The sequence below is a fragment of the Ovis aries genome, chromosome 9 (assembly GCF_016772045.2).
Source record: "Ovis aries strain OAR_USU_Benz2616 breed Rambouillet chromosome 9, ARS-UI_Ramb_v3.0, whole genome shotgun sequence".
NCBI classification, from domain to species: Eukaryota; Metazoa; Chordata; class Mammalia; order Artiodactyla; family Bovidae; genus Ovis; species Ovis aries.
Window position 1 is genome coordinate 29,481,956 of NC_056062.1, and position 19,636 is coordinate 29,501,591.

The 19,636-nt window shown below is 38.3% G+C and overlaps 1 protein-coding gene across 2 annotated transcripts in view; it reads left to right on the forward strand.

Moving 5' to 3' along the window:
* The first annotated feature begins 689 nt into the window (after positions 1–689).
* ATAD2 (ATPase family AAA domain containing 2) overlaps positions 690–19,636 on the forward strand; it is a 66,781-nt gene continuing 47,834 nt past the window's right edge. For both annotated transcript variants that reach the window (XM_027972923.3, XM_027972924.3), the window contains exons 1-6: positions 690–947; positions 9,753–9,901; positions 16,400–16,449; positions 18,156–18,321; positions 18,683–18,785; positions 19,317–19,404. In XM_027972923.3, coding sequence (XP_027828724.1) covers positions 780–947; positions 9,753–9,901; positions 16,400–16,449; positions 18,156–18,321; positions 18,683–18,785; positions 19,317–19,404 — 724 coding nt within the window. In that variant the 5' untranslated portion in view covers positions 690–779. The remainder of the gene's footprint in view (positions 948–9,752; positions 9,902–16,399; positions 16,450–18,155; positions 18,322–18,682; positions 18,786–19,316; positions 19,405–19,636) is intronic.

The window sequence follows — 19,636 nt, forward strand, 5'->3', positions numbered from 1 at the left end:
ATCTTAGAACCTTAGGTGTTAAAAATTAGAGTTAATTTACAGATTAGGAGATTTAAGAGCAGGCAGGGCGAATCTTTTGCTCAAGATCGCGGAAAAGGGTGGCGCTGGGTTATAGAACATGCCTTTAACTATAATACTCTACACCCTCGCTTCTAACTGTCTCCCTCTTAAACTCGTTTGGGTTATCAGTAAGAGTCCTTAAGAAGCAAAGTCAAAACCTGTCAAAAGTCAAGTGCATTCTCCCGCCCCAGTCAAGGACTCCGTATTTTCTATTTGAATCCCGCGTGGCGGGAAGCTGAGGGCTGGTGTCGGGAGGGGGGGGGGAGGGGCCACCAGGCCCCGCCAGCCAATCAGAAAGGTCGGGAGCCTCCCTTCCCGCCCCCACCCCCGCCGGCGTCCACGCGCCAAAATTCCAAACAGGACGTCGCGCCGCTACCCGTAGTGTCCCTCCGCCGAGCTCAGCGAGCCGGAATTAGCTAAGAAAAAGGAGTAAGCAGTCTCCTGTCACTGTCGCCTCGGGTCCCTGATACCGTCGGTGTGGGTTCTGCTCAAATTCGGCCCAAAGCCCTCCGCGCTACGGAGAGGAAAGTTTCGAGCCCGCCGTGGTAGGGTGGCGGCGTGGGAGGGACTGGCGGCGGAGGGATTCCGGGCGCGCGCGCTTCGGCCGGCGGCGCGGCGCTAGTGGCGCCAGAATTCGGAGCGCGGAAGCGCCTGAGCGGCTGTTTCCCAAACTCTGCTGCGTCTCCCGCCGCGGACGGCAGGGCGAGAAGGGAGAGAAGATGGTGGTCCTTCGCAGCAGCCTAGAGCTGCAGAGCCACCCCGCCGCTTCGGCCACGGACTCTCTGGACCTGTCCAGCGAATTCCTGAGTTTGGAGCAGATCGGCCGGAGGCGGCTCCGCTCGGCCGGCGCCACTGAGCAGTCCGCCGTGACGGCGGCCGCCGCGGGCGTGAGTACCGGCCTGGGCGGGCCCCTGGGGCCGGGCTTGGGGGACTGCCCGCTGCCCACTGCCCGGCAGGGCCTTGCGAGATGGGGGCGGACGGTGGGATCCGAGTGACAGTTGGCTGGGGGTGGGGCAGAGGAGAGGGGGTGTAGGTTGGGAGAAGTATTTGTCGAGGACGCGTAAAATGGAAGGCTTCTCAGGATCGGAGCCCGAAGAGGGGTGTGAGTCTGGTGGAGAGAAGAGCTGACTGTTGAGAGGGTGTGTTAACCTGGTTTGACTCAAGAGGAAACCGGAGGTCTCCGCAGCCGAAGTGCAGTTCGGGGCCCCACCTGGGTTAGCGGCTTGCCCCGCCCCCCACCTCGCACACCTCCGGAACCGATGGCCCAGGCTGCCGCCCCGGGTTCGCAGCGATCGCGAGCCACGCGCGTTTACCGAGCGCTTACTTGTGTGCATAACGAGTGTCTTAGGAGCCGCGAGTGGATAGAAAGATTGTGACTCAGGTTCCCTGACCTGGCGTTTACGATCCAGAGAAGTTCGGTAATCCTAACGCCGTGAATAACACCGGGTTGCATAACGTGGAGGGATGGAGGGCGACGTTTCATTTACGTCTTCTTTACTTAAGCCTCATAACAGCACCATGAGAATGGATAGTTACGTATCTTACCGATGAGAAAAAAGGACTCGGGAAGTGGTAGATCGAAAGTTGGAACTTGGATCTTCCGCTTCCACAACCCGTTCCCTTTCCCTTATTTTCATGTTAACAGCTATAAACAAGGTCTGTAGGTTTCCATGGAGGTGGAGCGGTATAGTCGTCTTGAAAGAAGTTCTTCTAGGTCTGATGTACAGATGGGATGTTTGATTGGTAGGTTTAATTAAGTCGGAGGGAGAGAGTCCCTCCACCTTCCCTCCGCCACCCCCAGCTGCTGAGAGAGACAGATGGAGGAGACCGCGTTCACAAAATGTTACAGTAATTGAGGAAGCAACAGTACATAGCAAAGTTAAGGCAGCAGAAAGTAGTCTAGTTCTGTTGAAGCGAAGGGTATGCATGGGGGTGGGAAAAACAGGACGGGAGATAGGGTTAGAACTGGTAAGTCAGACTAAAGCTGAGGGGAGGTGTGTATGGTGGGAGAGAGTGAAAAACATAGGTAAGGGAGAGATCGGGATATGAAATTGTCAGAATCTCTTGTCGAGGCCTCATCAGAATTACTTCTTAACCGAGGGGAATGAAAGAGCCCATTCAGTCTCTTGTGATTCTGAATTGAAAAAACAATTAATTTCCTGACTTTCAGGATCTGTTTCCCAGTCACAGGCTGAAGTTGTTGGAGATCTAGGGAGGCTGGACACTTCTTCAATTAACTCTGTCACTTATTAACCTTTATTCAGAAGAACTAATTAATTTCAGTAAATATTGAGTGTTTATTATCTTCAGGACAGTGCCAGTTCCTGTGACCGTAATGATGTATAGAGTAGACTTCCCCTGGTGGCTCAGACGGTAAAGCGTCTGCCTACAACGTGGAAGACCTGGGTTCGATCCCTGGGTCAGGAAGATCCTCTGGAGGAGGAAATGGAGACCCACTCCAGTATTGCCTGGAAAATCGCATGGACAGAGGAGCCTGGTAGACTACAGTCCATGGGGTTGCAAAGACTTATTAACCTTTGTTCAGAAGAACTAATTAATTTCAGTAAATACTGAGTGTTTATTATCTTCAGGACAGTGCCAGTTCCTGTGACCGAAATGATGTATTGAGTAGTGGTTAAGTAATATTGGCACTTAAAACAACTGTTGGTTCTTCCTGTGATAAACTATAATGGAAAAGAATATAAAAAAGGATGTGTATGTTTATGTGTAACTGAGTCACTTTGCTTTGTAGCAGTAATTAACACAGTGCTGTAAATCAAGTATACTTAAGCAATTAAGAAATTAATTAAAAAAAAAAACTGTTCTGAACATCAGCTTACCAATATCAGCAGGTTTCTGTACTTTTTGAAAGGGGGTGAAACCCACCACATGGATAATGAGAATTAAATGTGATCATGCACGTAAGGCGATTACGTGGACACTTGGCTGGTATATAGGACTCAGTTATTGTCAACTGTTAAGACCTCAGTCAACTTTAATGGGCACTTTTTTTTTCCTTGAAGTTTCTGAGGCTGAAAACCTTAGAGTCATCCTTTACTCTTCTGTCAGTTCCTATTAGCAAATTCTGTTGGCTTCACTTTCAAAATATATTCAGAATCTGACTACTACTCAGCTGCTCCAGTGTTGCCTTGCTGATTCAAGCTGTTATCTCTTGCCTGGATTATTAAAATAGATTTTTTGTTGTTGTCGGTACATTGGCTGGCTTGTGGCGTCTTAGAACCAGGGATTGAAACTAGGCCCTTGGCATGGAGTCCTAACCACTGCACCACCAGTGAATTCCCATGGGCTATTAACATAGGTTCTTGACTAGCCTCCCTATTTGCCACCCTTACATATAATGCCCTCCTCCCTTGAAAGTCTGAGTTCTCAGTATAGCTTACAGAGGGATCTTTTTAAAAGTTGTAACAGTTGATCACTCTGCTCAAAAATCCCTATCTAAATAAAGTAAAAGTTGAGAAACAGCCCTATACATCCTTGCTCCCTTCCCTTTATGATGACATCCTCTTCCATTCTTCCTTTTGAAAAACCCAGTCTATTCCAGCCACTTTGGCCCAGCTGCTCATTGAATCTCAGAGCCTTTGCACTTGCTCTACCTTCAGTTGGGAATACTCTTTCCCTGGATATCTACATCAGATATTCCTTTACCTTTTACATTTTTTAAAATTAAAAGCAACAACAACAACTCAGAACTCATAGTACTTAATGTGTACCAAGAATCTTACAAATATTAACTCACTCCTCATAACTATAAGATAGGCATCCTTGTTTAACAGGTAAGAGGACTGCAGCACAGACTTTAAATAACTTGCTCAGTTCACCTTTATATGAAGAAGTAGCGCTGCAAGTCCCGTGTAGGAGAACCTGGATGAAGTAGCTTGTTTGAAGTGTTTGCTAACTACCTTGTCCTAACAACCCTACTGAAAATTGCAAACTGCTCATTGTCAGGCTGCTCTGCTCTGTTTTATGTTCCCTAGCATTTACCACCTTCTAAATATTGTATAATTTCCTACTTTTAAAATATTCTTCTCTCTCCCCAAATCAGAATGGAACTCCATAGGGATTTGGATTTTGAACTTTTGTTCAGCAGTATATACTCCTAGCACCTAGAACATATTAGCTGCACAGTAAATATTTTGTTGATTGTCTTGCTGTATCAGTGGTTATGTGGTGGTCGAGCAGCTAGCACTCGGCTGGTTGTCGAAGGGTAGAAAAGATATTTTTTTCCCAGCTAGGATTTCCAGTAGGGATTATTACACCGTTTTGAGACATAGTATTCCTCCGTAGGATAGATTGTAACTAGAGGGTTATTTAGTGAGCATGGGATTGGGTCTTGAGGGTAATATATTCATGCTGAGGAAGTTTACCAATACAAAAAAATGAAACATACCGTTGTGATTGGAATATTTTCTAATTACAGGACTTTACATTCAGTGGATTTGATTTGATTATAGCTTGCTTTTTACATCAGTCATGCATTTCAGAAACTTCCTTGATCCACTCATTGTACTTGAATATTTCTTAGTCTCATTCATGCTTTTATTGACAGCATTTCTTGGAGTAGATTTCTTTTTGAAGATGGTTGGATTTATTCATATTCGTTAACTTGTATTTTTCTTCATCTGATCTTGGAGGTTGACCTCCAGTTTCTAAAGATAAAGTTACCTGTTAACCACATTTTGCTTTTACGTTTTAAATATGATCTCACTCAACTGGGCTTAAGGATTTTTTTCCCCCTGACCTGTATGGGTTCCCAGAAAATATTTTGTTGTTGTTTTAAATCTGTTTCTTTGATTTTATTTTCTTAAACTTTGTAAGTTTAGATGCCCCTTTCTTTTGGAGTCAGGCTAGCCATTGTCCTTCTGGGCTTTCACAGAGCTGAGTCTCTTCAATTCATTAAAGTTAGGGTTGTTTTTCATGCTGAAGAGACATTTAAGGATGGGTAGTAGGGTTAGGTTGTGTTTGTGTACATTTTATTCTGTATGTTATTAGGTAAAATAAACACACTGTAGTATGTAGAAGGTACTGGGTTGGTTTTTTTTTTTCATTGTACGTTTATTTAGAAGTCTGGAAAGATAACCCAGACTTGACACTGATACATACAACCCATGGGAGATTTTTTAAAACTTGAAACATATCACAACATAATGAGAAATGCACAGCTCAGTGAAGTATCTCAAAGCATGGATAGATTTTGACATATAGTGGTGAATATTACTCCCTGGAGTTGGCTGTTCTGCATTTGTGAGAGTTTACTTGTTTTGTGACAATAATAGATAGTCCCGTTTTTATCAGTTTGTTTTGGGCTGGCTCTTGATTTTAGGCTTAGAAGTTGCAACTTTTAGATCAGGGATCTGATAAAATAGTGTTTAAGATGGATTATAGACAACAAATCTGGGAGTCTGAAGAACAGTTAAAAGATTATAATATTGGTAGCTGCTAGGTTTATAGCACTTGCTGAGTGCCAGGTTTCCCCTGTAAAGTAACTGTTAGACAGTTTGTTAAATAGATTCATGTAATGGCTGGATTACTATTTATTCATCTAAAAAGATTTTTAGAATAATACTTCATGACTTGGGAAAATGATCGTATCACTAGAAAAAAGTTACAAAGCATAAATAATATTAGCTCAATTTTAAAATTGTATGAATGTGTATGCATAAGAAAAGAATGGTTTGTGTATCCAAAGGTTAACCCATTTCTATCTGTGGATAACTGAAATTGAGGGTGATAGTTTTATAGTTGTACATTTCTTAATTTTTCCATTTGTAATGGGCACACATTACTTTTATTTTTATATTGCTTTTATAAAGAACATTTTTGAAAGTTATATGTTTAAATTCCCTAGTGTATGCCCAGGTACAGGTGATTCTCAAAACACTGGTTTTTTTCTCCATGCTGTTGAGAGCCTTTCTTGATGCTTAGTACTTACTTAGGGACAATGAACTAAGCCAATCTCTGCAAATCACAGATTTACTTAGACTGCTTAAAGGTTAAGTCTTCTGAGTTTCTCAGGGAATCTTTTTTCCCAGTATTGAGCACTCCCCTCCTTTTTTTCTGTAGAAACCTTTTTTTTTTTAATTCCCAGAAATATGGTGACATTTACTTTTTTTTATTGTAATAAAATATAAATAACAAAATTTATCATTTTAGCCATTTTAAATATATAGTTTTGTAACATTACGTACATTAACATTATTCAGTAACCCATCACCACTCTCAATCTCCAGAATTTTTCATCTTCCAAAACAAACTCTGTACTTATTAAATATTAACCCTCTCTGGAATTCCCTGGTGGTCCAGTGGTTTGAACTTAGCGCTTTCACTGCAGTGGCCCAGGTTGAATTCCTGGTTCAGAGAACTGAGATCCTGCCCAAGTGGCCAGAAGATCACACACACATACTCTAACTCTCCATTTTCCATTTGCCCCTGGCAAGGAGCCTCATAAGAGGAAACCTACAATATTTGTTCTTTTGTGACTGGCTTATTTCACTTAGCATAGTATATTCATTCATGTTATTTCATTGTGTTAAAATTTCCTTTATTTTTGACTATATAACATTTCATTGTGTGTACTATATATTGTTTTAATCCATTCATTTGTTGATGAACTCTGCTTTCACCTTTTGGCTATTGTGAATATGCTGCTATGGACCGGAGTGTTCAGATATCTCTTCAGGCCCCTGTTTTCACTTTTTTTGAGTATTATGCCCAAAAGCAGCATTGCTGGATGATGTGGTAATTCTGTGTTTAATTTTTTTTGAAGAATTGCCGTATTAGTTTCCACAGTATACACAGGGGTTCCAGTTTCTTCACTTTCTTGCCAACACTTACTTTCTCTCTCTGTCTCTTTTTTTTTTCTGGTAATAGCCTTCCTACTTAGCAGCAGCAGCAGCAGCCTTCCTAATTGGTGTGATCCCCCATTGGGTTTGATTTCCGTTTCCTTATGACAAGTTACGTTCAGCATCTTTTCATGTGTATATGGGCTATTTGTGTATATTCTTTGAAGAAATGTCCATCCAAGTCCCTTGCCTGTTTTTAACTTTCTATTGTTGTGACAGTATAGAATTTCTTTATATATTGTGGGTATCAGTCCTTTGTCGTCGTCAAATACATGATTTACAGATACATTCTCTAGTTCCAGGGGTTTCCATTTTACTGCATTGATAATGTCCTTTGTACAAAAGTTTTTTTAATTTTGATGAAGTCCAACTTATCTTTTTCTTTTGATATCTGTGCTTTTGATGTCCTAAGAAATTGTTGTCAAATCCAATATCATGAAAGTTTTCCCTATGTTTTCTTCTGAGTTTTTTAATTTTTTTAGCTTTATAATCTCTTACATTTTTAAGCTGCCATCTAAGGTCCTCCCCATCCACTACATCAGTTTAAATAGTTACAAAGGAGATAATTTCTGTCATTTTTTTAAAGTTGACATTAAAAAATAAAACTATTGTATCACACTTTTATAAGTAACCCCTGGAATCTAAAAATCGTAGTTATTTGGTACCTGTCTTGAAACATTAAAAGTTAACACATGAACAAGCTCTTCTGGCAGCCAGAAATTTTACCTTGATTCTTTTCTCTTTTAATTTTTATTTCCCTTCCACTTAACTAACAGCATTTTATCTTGATATATTTTCATGCTTGAAAGTCATTTGTTAATTATCCTTTCATACTTGTAAAACAAAATTTGGATTTTTTCCACTTTTCCGTGACAGAGCTCCAAGAAATAAAATTTTTGTGCATTGAATTATCATAATTATTAGTATTCAAGTTATCAAAACAACCAAAAATATTTTTTATTAAAATGATTAAACATAGGAAGTAATATTTTATGAGGATTTCATGTGGTTGAAGTCTCCCTACCCACCCAGTTAGCTTATGTATCTGTGGATAGATCTTATTTATTGTTGAGGACAGTGTTTTGGCATCTTGTTTCATTGTTTTTGTAAAGGTAAGTGCTGAGAAACATTGTTCATATAAATAAATAGATAGTAATGAAAGGAGTTTTGTTTGCAGTGCTACTCAGTTTTGCTGGCTTATGTGCAGAAAATCACTTGCCAAACATTTTTAATGGTCTCTTAGCTTGATTAGGTCTCCTTTCAATTTTGTTAAAAGCAAAGATTTGGAACCATCTAACAAAGGAAAGGATTTGTTGCCTAGCATAGTCATTCATTTTCTTAACACCTACATTAGTGTTTTTCTGTGTTTGGCTCTTGGAAGATTTTTAATGCCTTTAGTAGTAAGATTCAGAATGAGTGAGAGAGATGACTTTCTTTTGTGAAACTGGGAGAAAGGTAAATTTTAGAGGATGCCTTGTGTTAGGGTGTCTTCTTAGATCCATTTTAAGGAAAAGTACATATGGAAGTTGAGAGACTGAAGATAGATACCCTTAAACAATATTTTTTTGGAGTCTTATGTTACACCACATCCATATAAGATGTAGGTATTCATTTTAAAAATAATGCACTTATCTAAATGCATAGGTGTTCTTTTTTCAGACATCTTGAAATACGGGCACATTGATAAAAGTGTGTAACTCAGACGTATCACTTAATATCTTATAAAGAACTTAATTTTTAACTTGTCCTCTCATGCCTTTAAGAGCATGTCAGTTTCTTACACAGGTCCTTATGATATAAATATTCTTACTTGTGAGCCAATCAAATGTTCTTCCTGAAACAAAATTAAATGACAAAATATCCTAGTAAAACATAATGAAATGACCAAATAAAGCCAGCCTAAGACGCATAGGGGGAATGATGTTTCGTTTAAAAAAATAAATGCCTGTTTTTCTAAAATTATAAATTTTTAGAGTAGTAAAATTTAGGATTATAGAGTTGCTAGGTAAATTTGCTTCTCTTCTAATGTAAAAATATCCTTTATGTGATTTCTAAGAGGCATGTATGAAATCTTGAACACTTTATGACAGAACCTCTGTAGCTTATAAAGCCAACCCACTAACTTAGAGTCTCTCTTGAGCAAAAACAAAGTTACCTGGTGCTCTATGGCTTTTACAAGAAATTAATATATTTAATGGAGAAGGAAATGGCAGCCCACTCCAGTATTCTTGCCTGGAGAACCTCATGGACAGAGGAGCCTGGACGGTCCATGGGGGTCATAAAGAGTCGGACACGACTTAATAACTGAACAACTAACATGTTTAAACAGTCTTTAAATTCATTTTTACGTTATCTGACTAAAACTGTGTGAGATAGTAATGACTCCTTTATGTCATTGAAGCCAAAATTGCTTCTGAAGCCAAAAGTTCTGATTGTCTAGTTATTTTAAAGTTGCCACCAGTGGTTCCATGGTTTGTATGTGTATCTTTCTAATTTCTGTAGTCTTAAAAAAGAGTACTTAATGTTTTGAACTAGTACAACTTTTTATCAGTGGCAGAAAATTTCACTCTAGACTACTTGTTATCAAATAGAACTATAAACCATTAATAAATCTGAAATTAGCCACCTTATAGACATTATTCATACTTGTTTATCATAAAATGATTATTCTAAATATTAACTATTTTAGTTTCTTGTAGAGATGCAAAAATAATACTGTACCAAAAGCAGTTGTTACAAACTTTTTAATCAGAGAGAAGTCTTAGGAGTTTAACTGGAATATTTGATTGAAGGAAAAAACTTACATGGCTTTTTACATTTTTTCTTTTGAAGGATGGGTCTTCAGTTAAGGAAGTTGAAACCTACCACCAGACACGTACTTTAAGGTCCTTGAGGAAAAATGCACAGAATTCTTCAGATTCTAGTTTGGATAAGAATACGGTGATAACAGAGAAACATGCTAATGGCAGACATTTTACAAGGTAATACAAGATGCTTGAATGTTAATTCAAAATAATTTTAAAGTATTAATTTAGGATTTGCATTTAATTTTTAAGTGTGTTCTTAACTGATCAAGAGTTCAAGTTATAAAATGAAATTTATTTGAAATGAAATTGTACTAAATGAATATTATTGAGTTAAAAATTTAATATGTACTAGGTTTGTTACTTTCTTATTCAAAGGCAGTATCTATTATGTGTGTGAGTGCAGCTGACAAGGTTGATTGATACAGAATCAGTTCTGGGTATTAGAGTAATCTAAAGAGACTTTATGACTGTAACTTGCTTATGATATATGCTTCTGATTCAGAGCCTGTGCTTTGCATGCTAAGTTGCTTCAGTCACCTCTGACTCTTTACGATCATTTGGAGCCCACCAGGCTCTTCTGTCCATAAAATTCTCCAGACAAGATCCGAGGGATCTTCCCAACCCAGGGGTTACACCTGGTCTCTCACAACTCCTGCATTGGCAGGCAAGTTCTTTACCGCTAGCACCACCTGGGAAGCATGTGTAAAAAGGTTTTATTCGAGATAGTATTTGTATTTCTGATTGCTTGCTGTCAAGTTTCTCATCATTTCAAAGTCATTTATGAATATCTCTGTTGGTATGCTTCTAAAACTCTTCACAAAGGAGACAGAACATGTTTTTCCTTTATTTTTAGTTTTTGATTTGGTCAGTGGGACTAGGTGGCTTTATACATATTTAAATATTTCTCAGGAACCCTGAGGTAGATAGCATGAATGCCATTTTAATACTCAAGGAATTAGTTTCAGTGAGTTAGGAAGTATATACTTTATGGAGCTTGAGTTTACTTGGCCCAGGCAAAATTTAAATCTAACTTTAATTAGCTCAGAACCTTCACTTTTCTCCCCATTTTGGTGGGCTTAATACAAATGGGGGGGAGGTGCCAATTAGAATAAAATTTGTTTTGATGAAATAATTATTTTTACGTTAATTCTTCTCATAAAAAATGTAAGCCTATTTACTCTCAAGTAGAATTTTTTTATTCTTCTATTGTGTAACAGATTCTCCAGATAAGTGAGGTTGTGCCCTTTTCAGTTTGTTTCTTTGTTACTGTTATTTTTCAATTATTTGCTTGGTCTATTATTATATATATTTAAATCTGCATCTTACTTCATCTACTGTTCATGGAATTGAAGAAGGAAATGATAACCCACTCCAGTATTCTTGCCTGGAAAATTCCATGGACAGAAGTGCCTGGTGGCCTACAGTCCATGGGGTCACAAAGAGTTGGACATGACTGAGCACATTCATGGAATACCTACTACTGTATTTCATGGAATCCAAGGTAGCAACAATTGAAACATACAACATTATTTTATGAGACAGTAAGAAAGGAAAAAACACTGAAAATTAAAACTATGACATACCATCAGTTATAATATACATCCCAATTTGGGGGATGTTAAAATGGGGGGGGGTTACAGTTTTTAGAATCATTGAAACACAATTTAAGTTACCCCACTATTTCTAAAATTTGTCTTCTTAAAGTTGGGAGGAGAGGGTCCATAAATTCTCAATGAGAATTTAAAGATTTCTTTCATGATCTGAAGAAAAAAATAAATGTTCTAAATCATCTAACTTGCTGCCTTATAGAGAATAGCCATACAATTTCAGGCTCTACATTTATGTTTACAATTGGCACCAAGTACATTGGGGATGGGGGAGCCCAGTGGGCTGCCGTCTGCACAGAGTCTGACACGACTGAAGCGACTTAGCAGCAGCAGCAGCAGCAGCAGCAGTAGTAGTACTGCTTTAGTTATCTCAAGGTCATGAGATAAGAACCCAGTCTGATCTTGATACATAAAGATGCATCTGCTTCTAAGAGAAAGCTATGTGATGTGATGTCATACATGCTATTCAGATGAAGGTTTAGAGCCCTTTAGATAAGAGAAGAGGATGAATTGAGTCATCCAGATACACAACAAGCATGATAGGTAACATGCTAAACTCAAGAGAAACCCATAGCAATCTGAATTACATTCACGCAGCAAATAGAATTTGTGTCAGGAAACCTCCAGTGTATTCTGTTAATATTTTTGTTGATGGTTGTTTTCATAGTTTTATTTGTATAAAACTTAAATGAATTTATATCTAGTTTGGGTTGTACATAATCATAAAAAATTTAATATAGGAAATCCTCAAAATCTTTATAAGGCTTTGTATGTTACTCAAGTTTGTGAAACATTGTGCTTGATGTTAAAGGAATGTATTAAAATAAATGCTGTTTTAATCTTGATTTAAAGATGAGTGACTTGGTGTTTTAAATTAGAATCTTCCTAAAATATATTGGATTCCTTTCTTTTTATTATTTTAAAATAACCATTGAAATATAATTTACATACCATAAAATTCATGATTTTTCAGTGTAATTCATTGGTTTTAGAATATTTAGTGGTACTGTGCAAGTGTTGCTGCTATCTAATTTCAAGACATTTTCTTCACCCTAAAAAGAAACCCAATGCCCATTATCCCTCCCTCCCCAGCCCTTTGGGAACTGCAAATCTACTTTCTATCTCTATTTAGATTTCTAAATCTACTTTCTATCTCTATTTAGATTTCTAAATCTACTTTCTATCTCTATTTAGATTTCTAAATCTACTTTCTATCTATTTGCCTATTCTGGACATTTTATACAAGCAGAATCATACAGTGGCCTTTTGTGTCTGGCTTCCTTTACTTGATACAATGTTTTGAAGGTTTATCTATATTGTAGTGTCTATTAGCACTCCATTTTGTTCTCAAATAAGATTTCATTATATGAATATTTCGTTTATCCACTCATTAGTTGATGAACATTTGAATTATTTACCCTTTTGAATTATTTTGAATGATATGAACACTGGTGTACAGATATTTATATAGACATAGAGTTTTGGTTTTTGGGTATATGCCTTGAAGTGAATTATTGGGTTGAATGGTAACTGTTTTAATGTTGAACTGCCAAACTGTTGTCCATAGCAGCTGTACCATTTTATATTCTCACCAGCACTGTATGAGGATCTGACTTTGTCTACATCCTCACTAACACTTGTCATAGTTTGTCTCTTTGATTTTAGCCATTTTAGTGGGTATGAAATATCTCGTGGTTCTGACTTGCCTGCCTTTGATGGTTAATAATGTTGAATAATTTTTCTTGTGCTTGTTGGCTGGCTCTTTATATGTTTCCTGTGGAGGATAATTCCTATCTTTAAAAGAATTCCCTGTATTCAGATCATTATTGGAAAGGCTGTAATTTAGATAGATAACATCAGGATCTGTTTGTACAAGACTTACATAACATGGCCTATAGTATTTTTGAATTCTGCTTTATCTAGTTTTCCTATTTCTTACCAGGATGACTGTTTGCTATTTCCAGTTTGCTGATTATAATAATTTTTTTATGTCTTTCTGTGTGTTTTTACCCGCTAATCCTTTGTTTTCAGTCTATTTGGACTCAAAGACCAGGGAACCAAGGTTGTTAGAATAATACGGAAAGATTTGAGGAACTATGACTTGAGGGAAGACTATATATTTGTTTGGTCCTAAAGTTCTTAACTAGGGTCCACTAATAGTGTTTTTTCAGGTGGCATATGAAAACTCTGAAATGTTTTAAACTTACATGTGTATATGCAGTTTTCTAGGGAGAAAAGACCCATAGCTTTCATCATATTCTCAGGAGTTGACTAAAGTCCAGACACCTGTTCTTGTAAATATTTCCACTGGAACACAGCCATGCCCATTCATTCTGTCTAGGGCTGCATTCCTACTTCAGTGAGTAGTTATGACAGAAACTGTACAGCTGACAAGCCAAAAATATTAATTATCTAGCTGTTTAAGAAAAGGTATAGCAACCCCTGCAAGTAGGAAATTGCTTCCCTTCCTCTACAGACAAAAAAAGAAAAAAGACACTGCTTTAGTCTTTGTATCCCTAGCATCTATTAGGGGGGCCTTGTTTGTAGAAGTGTAGACCTACATGGTATGGAGAGAGGGGCTCTTCCATGAGGAGACTCTATGAACCTGTCAACAAACTAGCCCTTGATCTGTAGATGGATTGCTGAAGAGTGTTTCTTTTTGTTCTTCATTCTTAAAGCATGTTCCAAAAGAGTTAAGGAAGTGTAATGATGACTTACATTGTTATGAAGATATGCGTGAGTTAGCTGGATAGATGGTTTAGAATAAGATGGTTTCATTTTAAAGTGTCGTATTTGAAATTCCAAGGGCATAACCAGCCCACTTGCAAAGAGCTTGATTAATGAAAGTGAAAGTCACACTGTCCCGTTCTGTCCGACTCTTTGAGACCCCATGGACTATACAGTCCATAGAATTCTCCAGGCCAGAATACTAGAGTGGGAAGCCTTTCCCTTCTCCAGGGGATCTTCCCAACCCAGTGATCAAACCCAGGTCTCCCGCATTGCAGGCAGATTCTTTATCAACTGAGCCACAAGGGAAGCCCAAGAATACTGGAATGGGTAGCCTTTCCCTTCTCCAGGGGTTCTTCCTGACCTGGGAAATGAACCAGGGTCTCCTGTATTACAGGTGGATTCTTTACCAACTGAGCTATCAGGGAATATATACCCTATCCCGGTATGGAAAATTGAATCCCTAAAAATAATGAATGAATGAGACATACTTTGTTTGCTTCAATGGGTTTGGGGAAAAATGAGAGGAAGATACTTCTTTTAAAAGCCTTTGGAAGATGTTCTTTCCAATCCAGCAGATTCTGTATGTCAGTTTGTAGATGGGATATCTGATTCACAAATGTGACTGTTCTACCTGTGAATGATAATGCATGTCATGTGAAGATTGTAGCCAGCACATGTTCTTAGAGGAAAATTAACATGTCACTAATTTCTGTGATGTGTTCTTAGGTCCTCAAGGATGTGGGACCACTATATTCTTGTTGTATAAAACACCTTGTCTTCTCTTTGCCCACTACTCAGTTCAGTTATACCTAAATATGTAGGATAAGGATTTCATTTCATGTTTTAAGTAAGATACTGTGGTTTGATTAATTTTGTTTAGCTAAGACTTAATGCATACAGTTGACCCTCTGTATCCACTGATTCTGCGTGTTCAGTTTCAATCAACTGGGTCAAAAATATTTTCCAACCAAAAATTCCAGAAAGTTCCAAAAAGTAAAACTTGAATTTACCACTCACTAACAACAATTTGTTGTGATCCACACAGTCAAAGGCTTTGGTGTGGTCAATAAAGCAGAAGTAGATGTATTTCTGGAACTCTTGTTTTTTCTATGAGCCAGTGGATGTCGGCAATTTAATCTCTGATTCCTCTGCCGTTTCTAAATCTGGCTTGAACATCTGGACGTTCTTGGTTCACAAACTGTTGAAGCCTTGCTTGGAGAATTTTGAGCATTACTTTGCTAGTGTGTGAGATGACTGCAGCTGTGCGGTAGTTTGAATTCTTTGGCACTGCCTTTCTTTGGGATTGGAATGAAAACTGACCTTTTCCAGTCCTGTGGCCACTGCGAGTTTTCCAAATTTGTTGGCATATTGAGTGCAGCACTTTCACAGCATCATCTTTTAGGATTTGAAACAGCTCAACTGGAATTCCATCACCTCCACTAGCTTTGTTCGTCTTGATGCTTTCTAAGGCCCACTTGACTTTGCATTCTAGGATGTCTGGCTCTAGGAGAGTGATCACACTATCATGGTTATCTGGGTCGTTGTAATCTTTTTTGTATAGTTCCTCTATATTCTGCCACCTCTTCTTAGTATCTTCTGCTTCTGTTAGGTCCATGCCATTTCTTTCCTTTATTGTGCCCATCTTTGCATGAAGTGTTCCCTTCATATCTCCAGTCCCTTGGACTGCAAGGAGATCAAACCAGTCAATCCTAAAGGAAATCAGTCCTAAATATTCATTGGAAGGACTGATGCTGAAGCTCCAATACTTTGGCTGCCTAATGGGAAGAACTGACTCCTTGGAAAAGACACTGATGCTGGGAAAGATTGAATGCGGGAGGAGAAGGGGATGACAGAGGATGAGATGGTTGGATGGCATTGCCGACTCAATGGACATGAGTTTGAGCACGCTCCAGAAGTTGGTGATAGACAGGGAAGCCTGGCATGCTGCAGTCCATGGGGTCGCAAAGAGTTGGATACAACTGAGCGACTGAACTGAACTGAACAACTGTTTATGTAGCATTTACATTGTATTAGGTATTACAAGTGATTTGGAGATGACAAGGTATACAAGAGGATGGACATGGGTTATATGCAAATTCTAAGAGACTTAAGCATCCTTGGATTTTGGTATCCACGGGGGACCCTAGAACCAATCCCTTCCTCGCACTGAGGGACAACTGTATATCATTGAATTTCACAACAGGGTTCTTAGCCTTTATTTAGCCATAACTTATATAAACATATTTTTCCATTGTCCTAGTTTATAATATTGTAAAATACAGGATTTAAAATCATTTCAATTATCTTGAGTTATTTAATATATTTTTTAATATAGGCAGTTGGCCAGACAGCAGGCTGATAAAAAAAAAGAAGAGTGCAAAGAAGGTAAGTAATGTTAAAGGCATTTAAAGTTTCTTAAATGTTCAATTTTTGTTTACAAGCATACTGAGGTACATACAATAAACTGTCCATATTTAAAGTATACAGTCTGTTTGGTTTTGATGCAAGTGTGTGCTGTCAAACCATCACCATGAGAAAGTAGTAAAGATAACCACCTCCCAGAATTTCCTCAGGCCCCTTTATAATCAGTGCTGGCTTCGCCAGCTCCTCTCCATGCCCTCCATGCCCCAGGGTTCCTAAGTGGCCACCAATCTGCTTTCTGCCACTGTAGAGTAGTTTTGTATTTTCTACAGCTTTATATCAATGGAATTATACAGTATGTGTTCTTTTTGTCTGGCTTCTTTTAGTCAGCATACTTTCTTTGAGAATCATCCATAGAGTTGTTTTCTGTTGCTCAATAGTAGTATTCCATTATATGGATATACCACAGTCTTTTTCCTTAGCTTTCTTTTAATGTAATTGATATGTAACAGTGTGTTAATTTAAGGAGTACAAGGAACGTTGATTCGATCCTTATATATTACAAAATGACGATTATCATGGTTTTAGCTAACACCTGCATCATATCATGTAATTCCCATTTCTCTTACTGCTGAGAACATTCAAGCCGCACTCTCTTAGCAACATTAAGTATCCAGTAGGACTTCCCTGGTGGCTCAGACGGTAAAGCGGCTGCCCGCAATGCGGGAGACCTGGGTTCAATCCCTGGGTCAGGAGGATCCCCTGGAGAAGAGAATGGCAACCCACTCCAGTACTCTTGCCTGGAAAATTCCATGGACAGAGGAGCCTTGTAAACTAAAGTCCATGGGGTCGCAAAGAGTCGGGCATGACTGAGCGACGTCACTTCACAGTATTATTAGCTATAATCAATCTGCTGTACATTAGAGCTCCAGAACTTACTCATTTTATGGCTGAAAATTTGTATTCTTTGACCAACAATCTTCTCCTTTCTCTTACTCCCCACCCAGTCCTTTGTAACCATTATTGTAGTTTCTGTTCCGGTATCATACATGTAAGTGATGTCATTTGGTATTTGTCTTTCTCTGACTTACTTCATTTAGTATAATGCCTTCAAGGTCCATCCGTGTTACTGCCAATGGCAGGATGTCCTGCTTCTTATGACTGAACACTGTTCTGTTGTGTGCATATTCCACATATTCTGTGGGGGATTTTTGTTTGTTTTTTGGGTTTGTTTTTGTGAGGGTGGTGGCATGCCACACAGCTTGTGAAATCTTAGCTTCCCAACCAGGGCTTGGGGATTGAACCCAGACCCTCACAGTAGAAGTGTGGAGTGATAACCACTGGACCACCAGGAAGTTCCCAGTCCCACATATTCTTTATCCATTCACCTCTTGGTGGACACTTAGGTTGTTTCTTGCAATTGGTCTGTCTGTCTTTTGATGGACATTTGTTTTGGGTTGTTTCCATTTGGGGGGCTGTCACAAAACTGCTTCGAACACTATATACAAGTCTTTGTATTATTTATATATGTATGTTTTTCTCTTGAGAGTGGTATGATTGGACTTATGGTAGGTGTGTGTTGTTTATTTTTACGTAAGATAAGGGTAAGTTCAAGAAACTAAAACTTTGTTACATGAAAGTCTAGCTCTTCAGTTGTTCACTTTAGAATTATTTTATAAATGCTGTTATTTCAAATCTTTCTGTTTACTTTTATGTACACATCTGTGAAGACAAAGCAATTGCAGTTACTCGGTCATTGAGGACTAGAAACATAGTTCAAAAAACAGAACACTTGCATGAAGAGAACGGTGATGTTGAAGTTCGCCGGAGTTGTAGGATCAGAAGCCGCTATGGTAGTGTGAACCAGTCTGTACTGTTTGACAAACTTATAACAAAGTAAGTAAAACTCATTTAGATGAACATGATTTAGCCGACAAAAACTTTTCATTGGGGACTAAATTTTGACTAGCATGAATATTAAATGCATTCCGTTTATGTAAAGTATAAAGTGATCATTAAAGGACTTTGTAATAATTCTGTATGTGCATTTAACTATATTTGTATTGAAATTCTTATAAAGAATAGCTAAAATTTTTATAGTAGTAAATCAGTGCTTCTTATAAAGATATTTAAAATTCCAGCAGTTGAAGAATATAATGGAAGAAAAATTAAGTTTTTAAAAACATACTACTTTTTAAAATATATATATACTACTCTTTCACAATTTTAGCTTATGTTTGTATCATTTTTTTTTAAGCACTGCTGAAGCTGTGCTTCAAAAAATGGATGATATGGAGAAGCAGCGTAGACGGCGAATGAGAAAACTTGAAGACTTGGAAGTATTTAATGAAACAGAAGAAGTAAATATATTCTTCCATTAAGGGGATGATTTCATAATTTCCAGTTTAACCTTTTTTCTGTGGTCCCTATCCTTTCTTTTGGTTAAATTATTCATTTTGTTGAGCATTTATCAGTCACTAGAGTTATTACTTGGAGAAGGCAATGGCACCCCACTCCAGTACTCTCGCCTGGAAAATCCCAGGGATGGAGGAGCCTGGAAGGCTGCAGTCCATGGGGTCGCTAAGAGTCAGACATGACTGAGCAACTTCACTTTCACTTTTCACTTTCATGCATTGGAGAAGGAAATGGCAACCCACTCCAGTGTTCTTGCCCGGAGAATCCCAGGGACGGCAGAGCCTGGTGGGCTGCCATCTATGGGGTCTCACAGAGTCGGATGCAACTGAAGCGACTTAGCAGCAGAGTTATTACTGGAGTTGTAAGAGTTTATAACTAGAAATATCTTCATTATTTAAGTAAGGTTGGAAGGTCCTACTGGATTTATTTTAAATAAACATACTAAACAATAATGGATTTTATTTAAACATTTTTAGGGGAATCTTAACATGTACACAAGAGGAAAACAAAAAGATATTCAAAGAACTGATGAAGAAACAACTGACAATCAAGAAGGCAGTGTGGGTTAGTCTTTTCCTCTTGTTCTGTCTTCTGGGTTTGAATTTCAATGCTTTTTATTTAGTAGGATATAGTCTTTATTCAGAAGCTATAACATGTATGGTAAATTGTGATAAATTAGGGAGTTGGTTATAGTGTCAGAAAAAAAGTGAAAGTAAGGGAGATATAAGGATAATGTGTTTTGCTGGGAATATATTTGAAATAAACAACTCTAAAACAGATGAAACTGGTTTGCTTA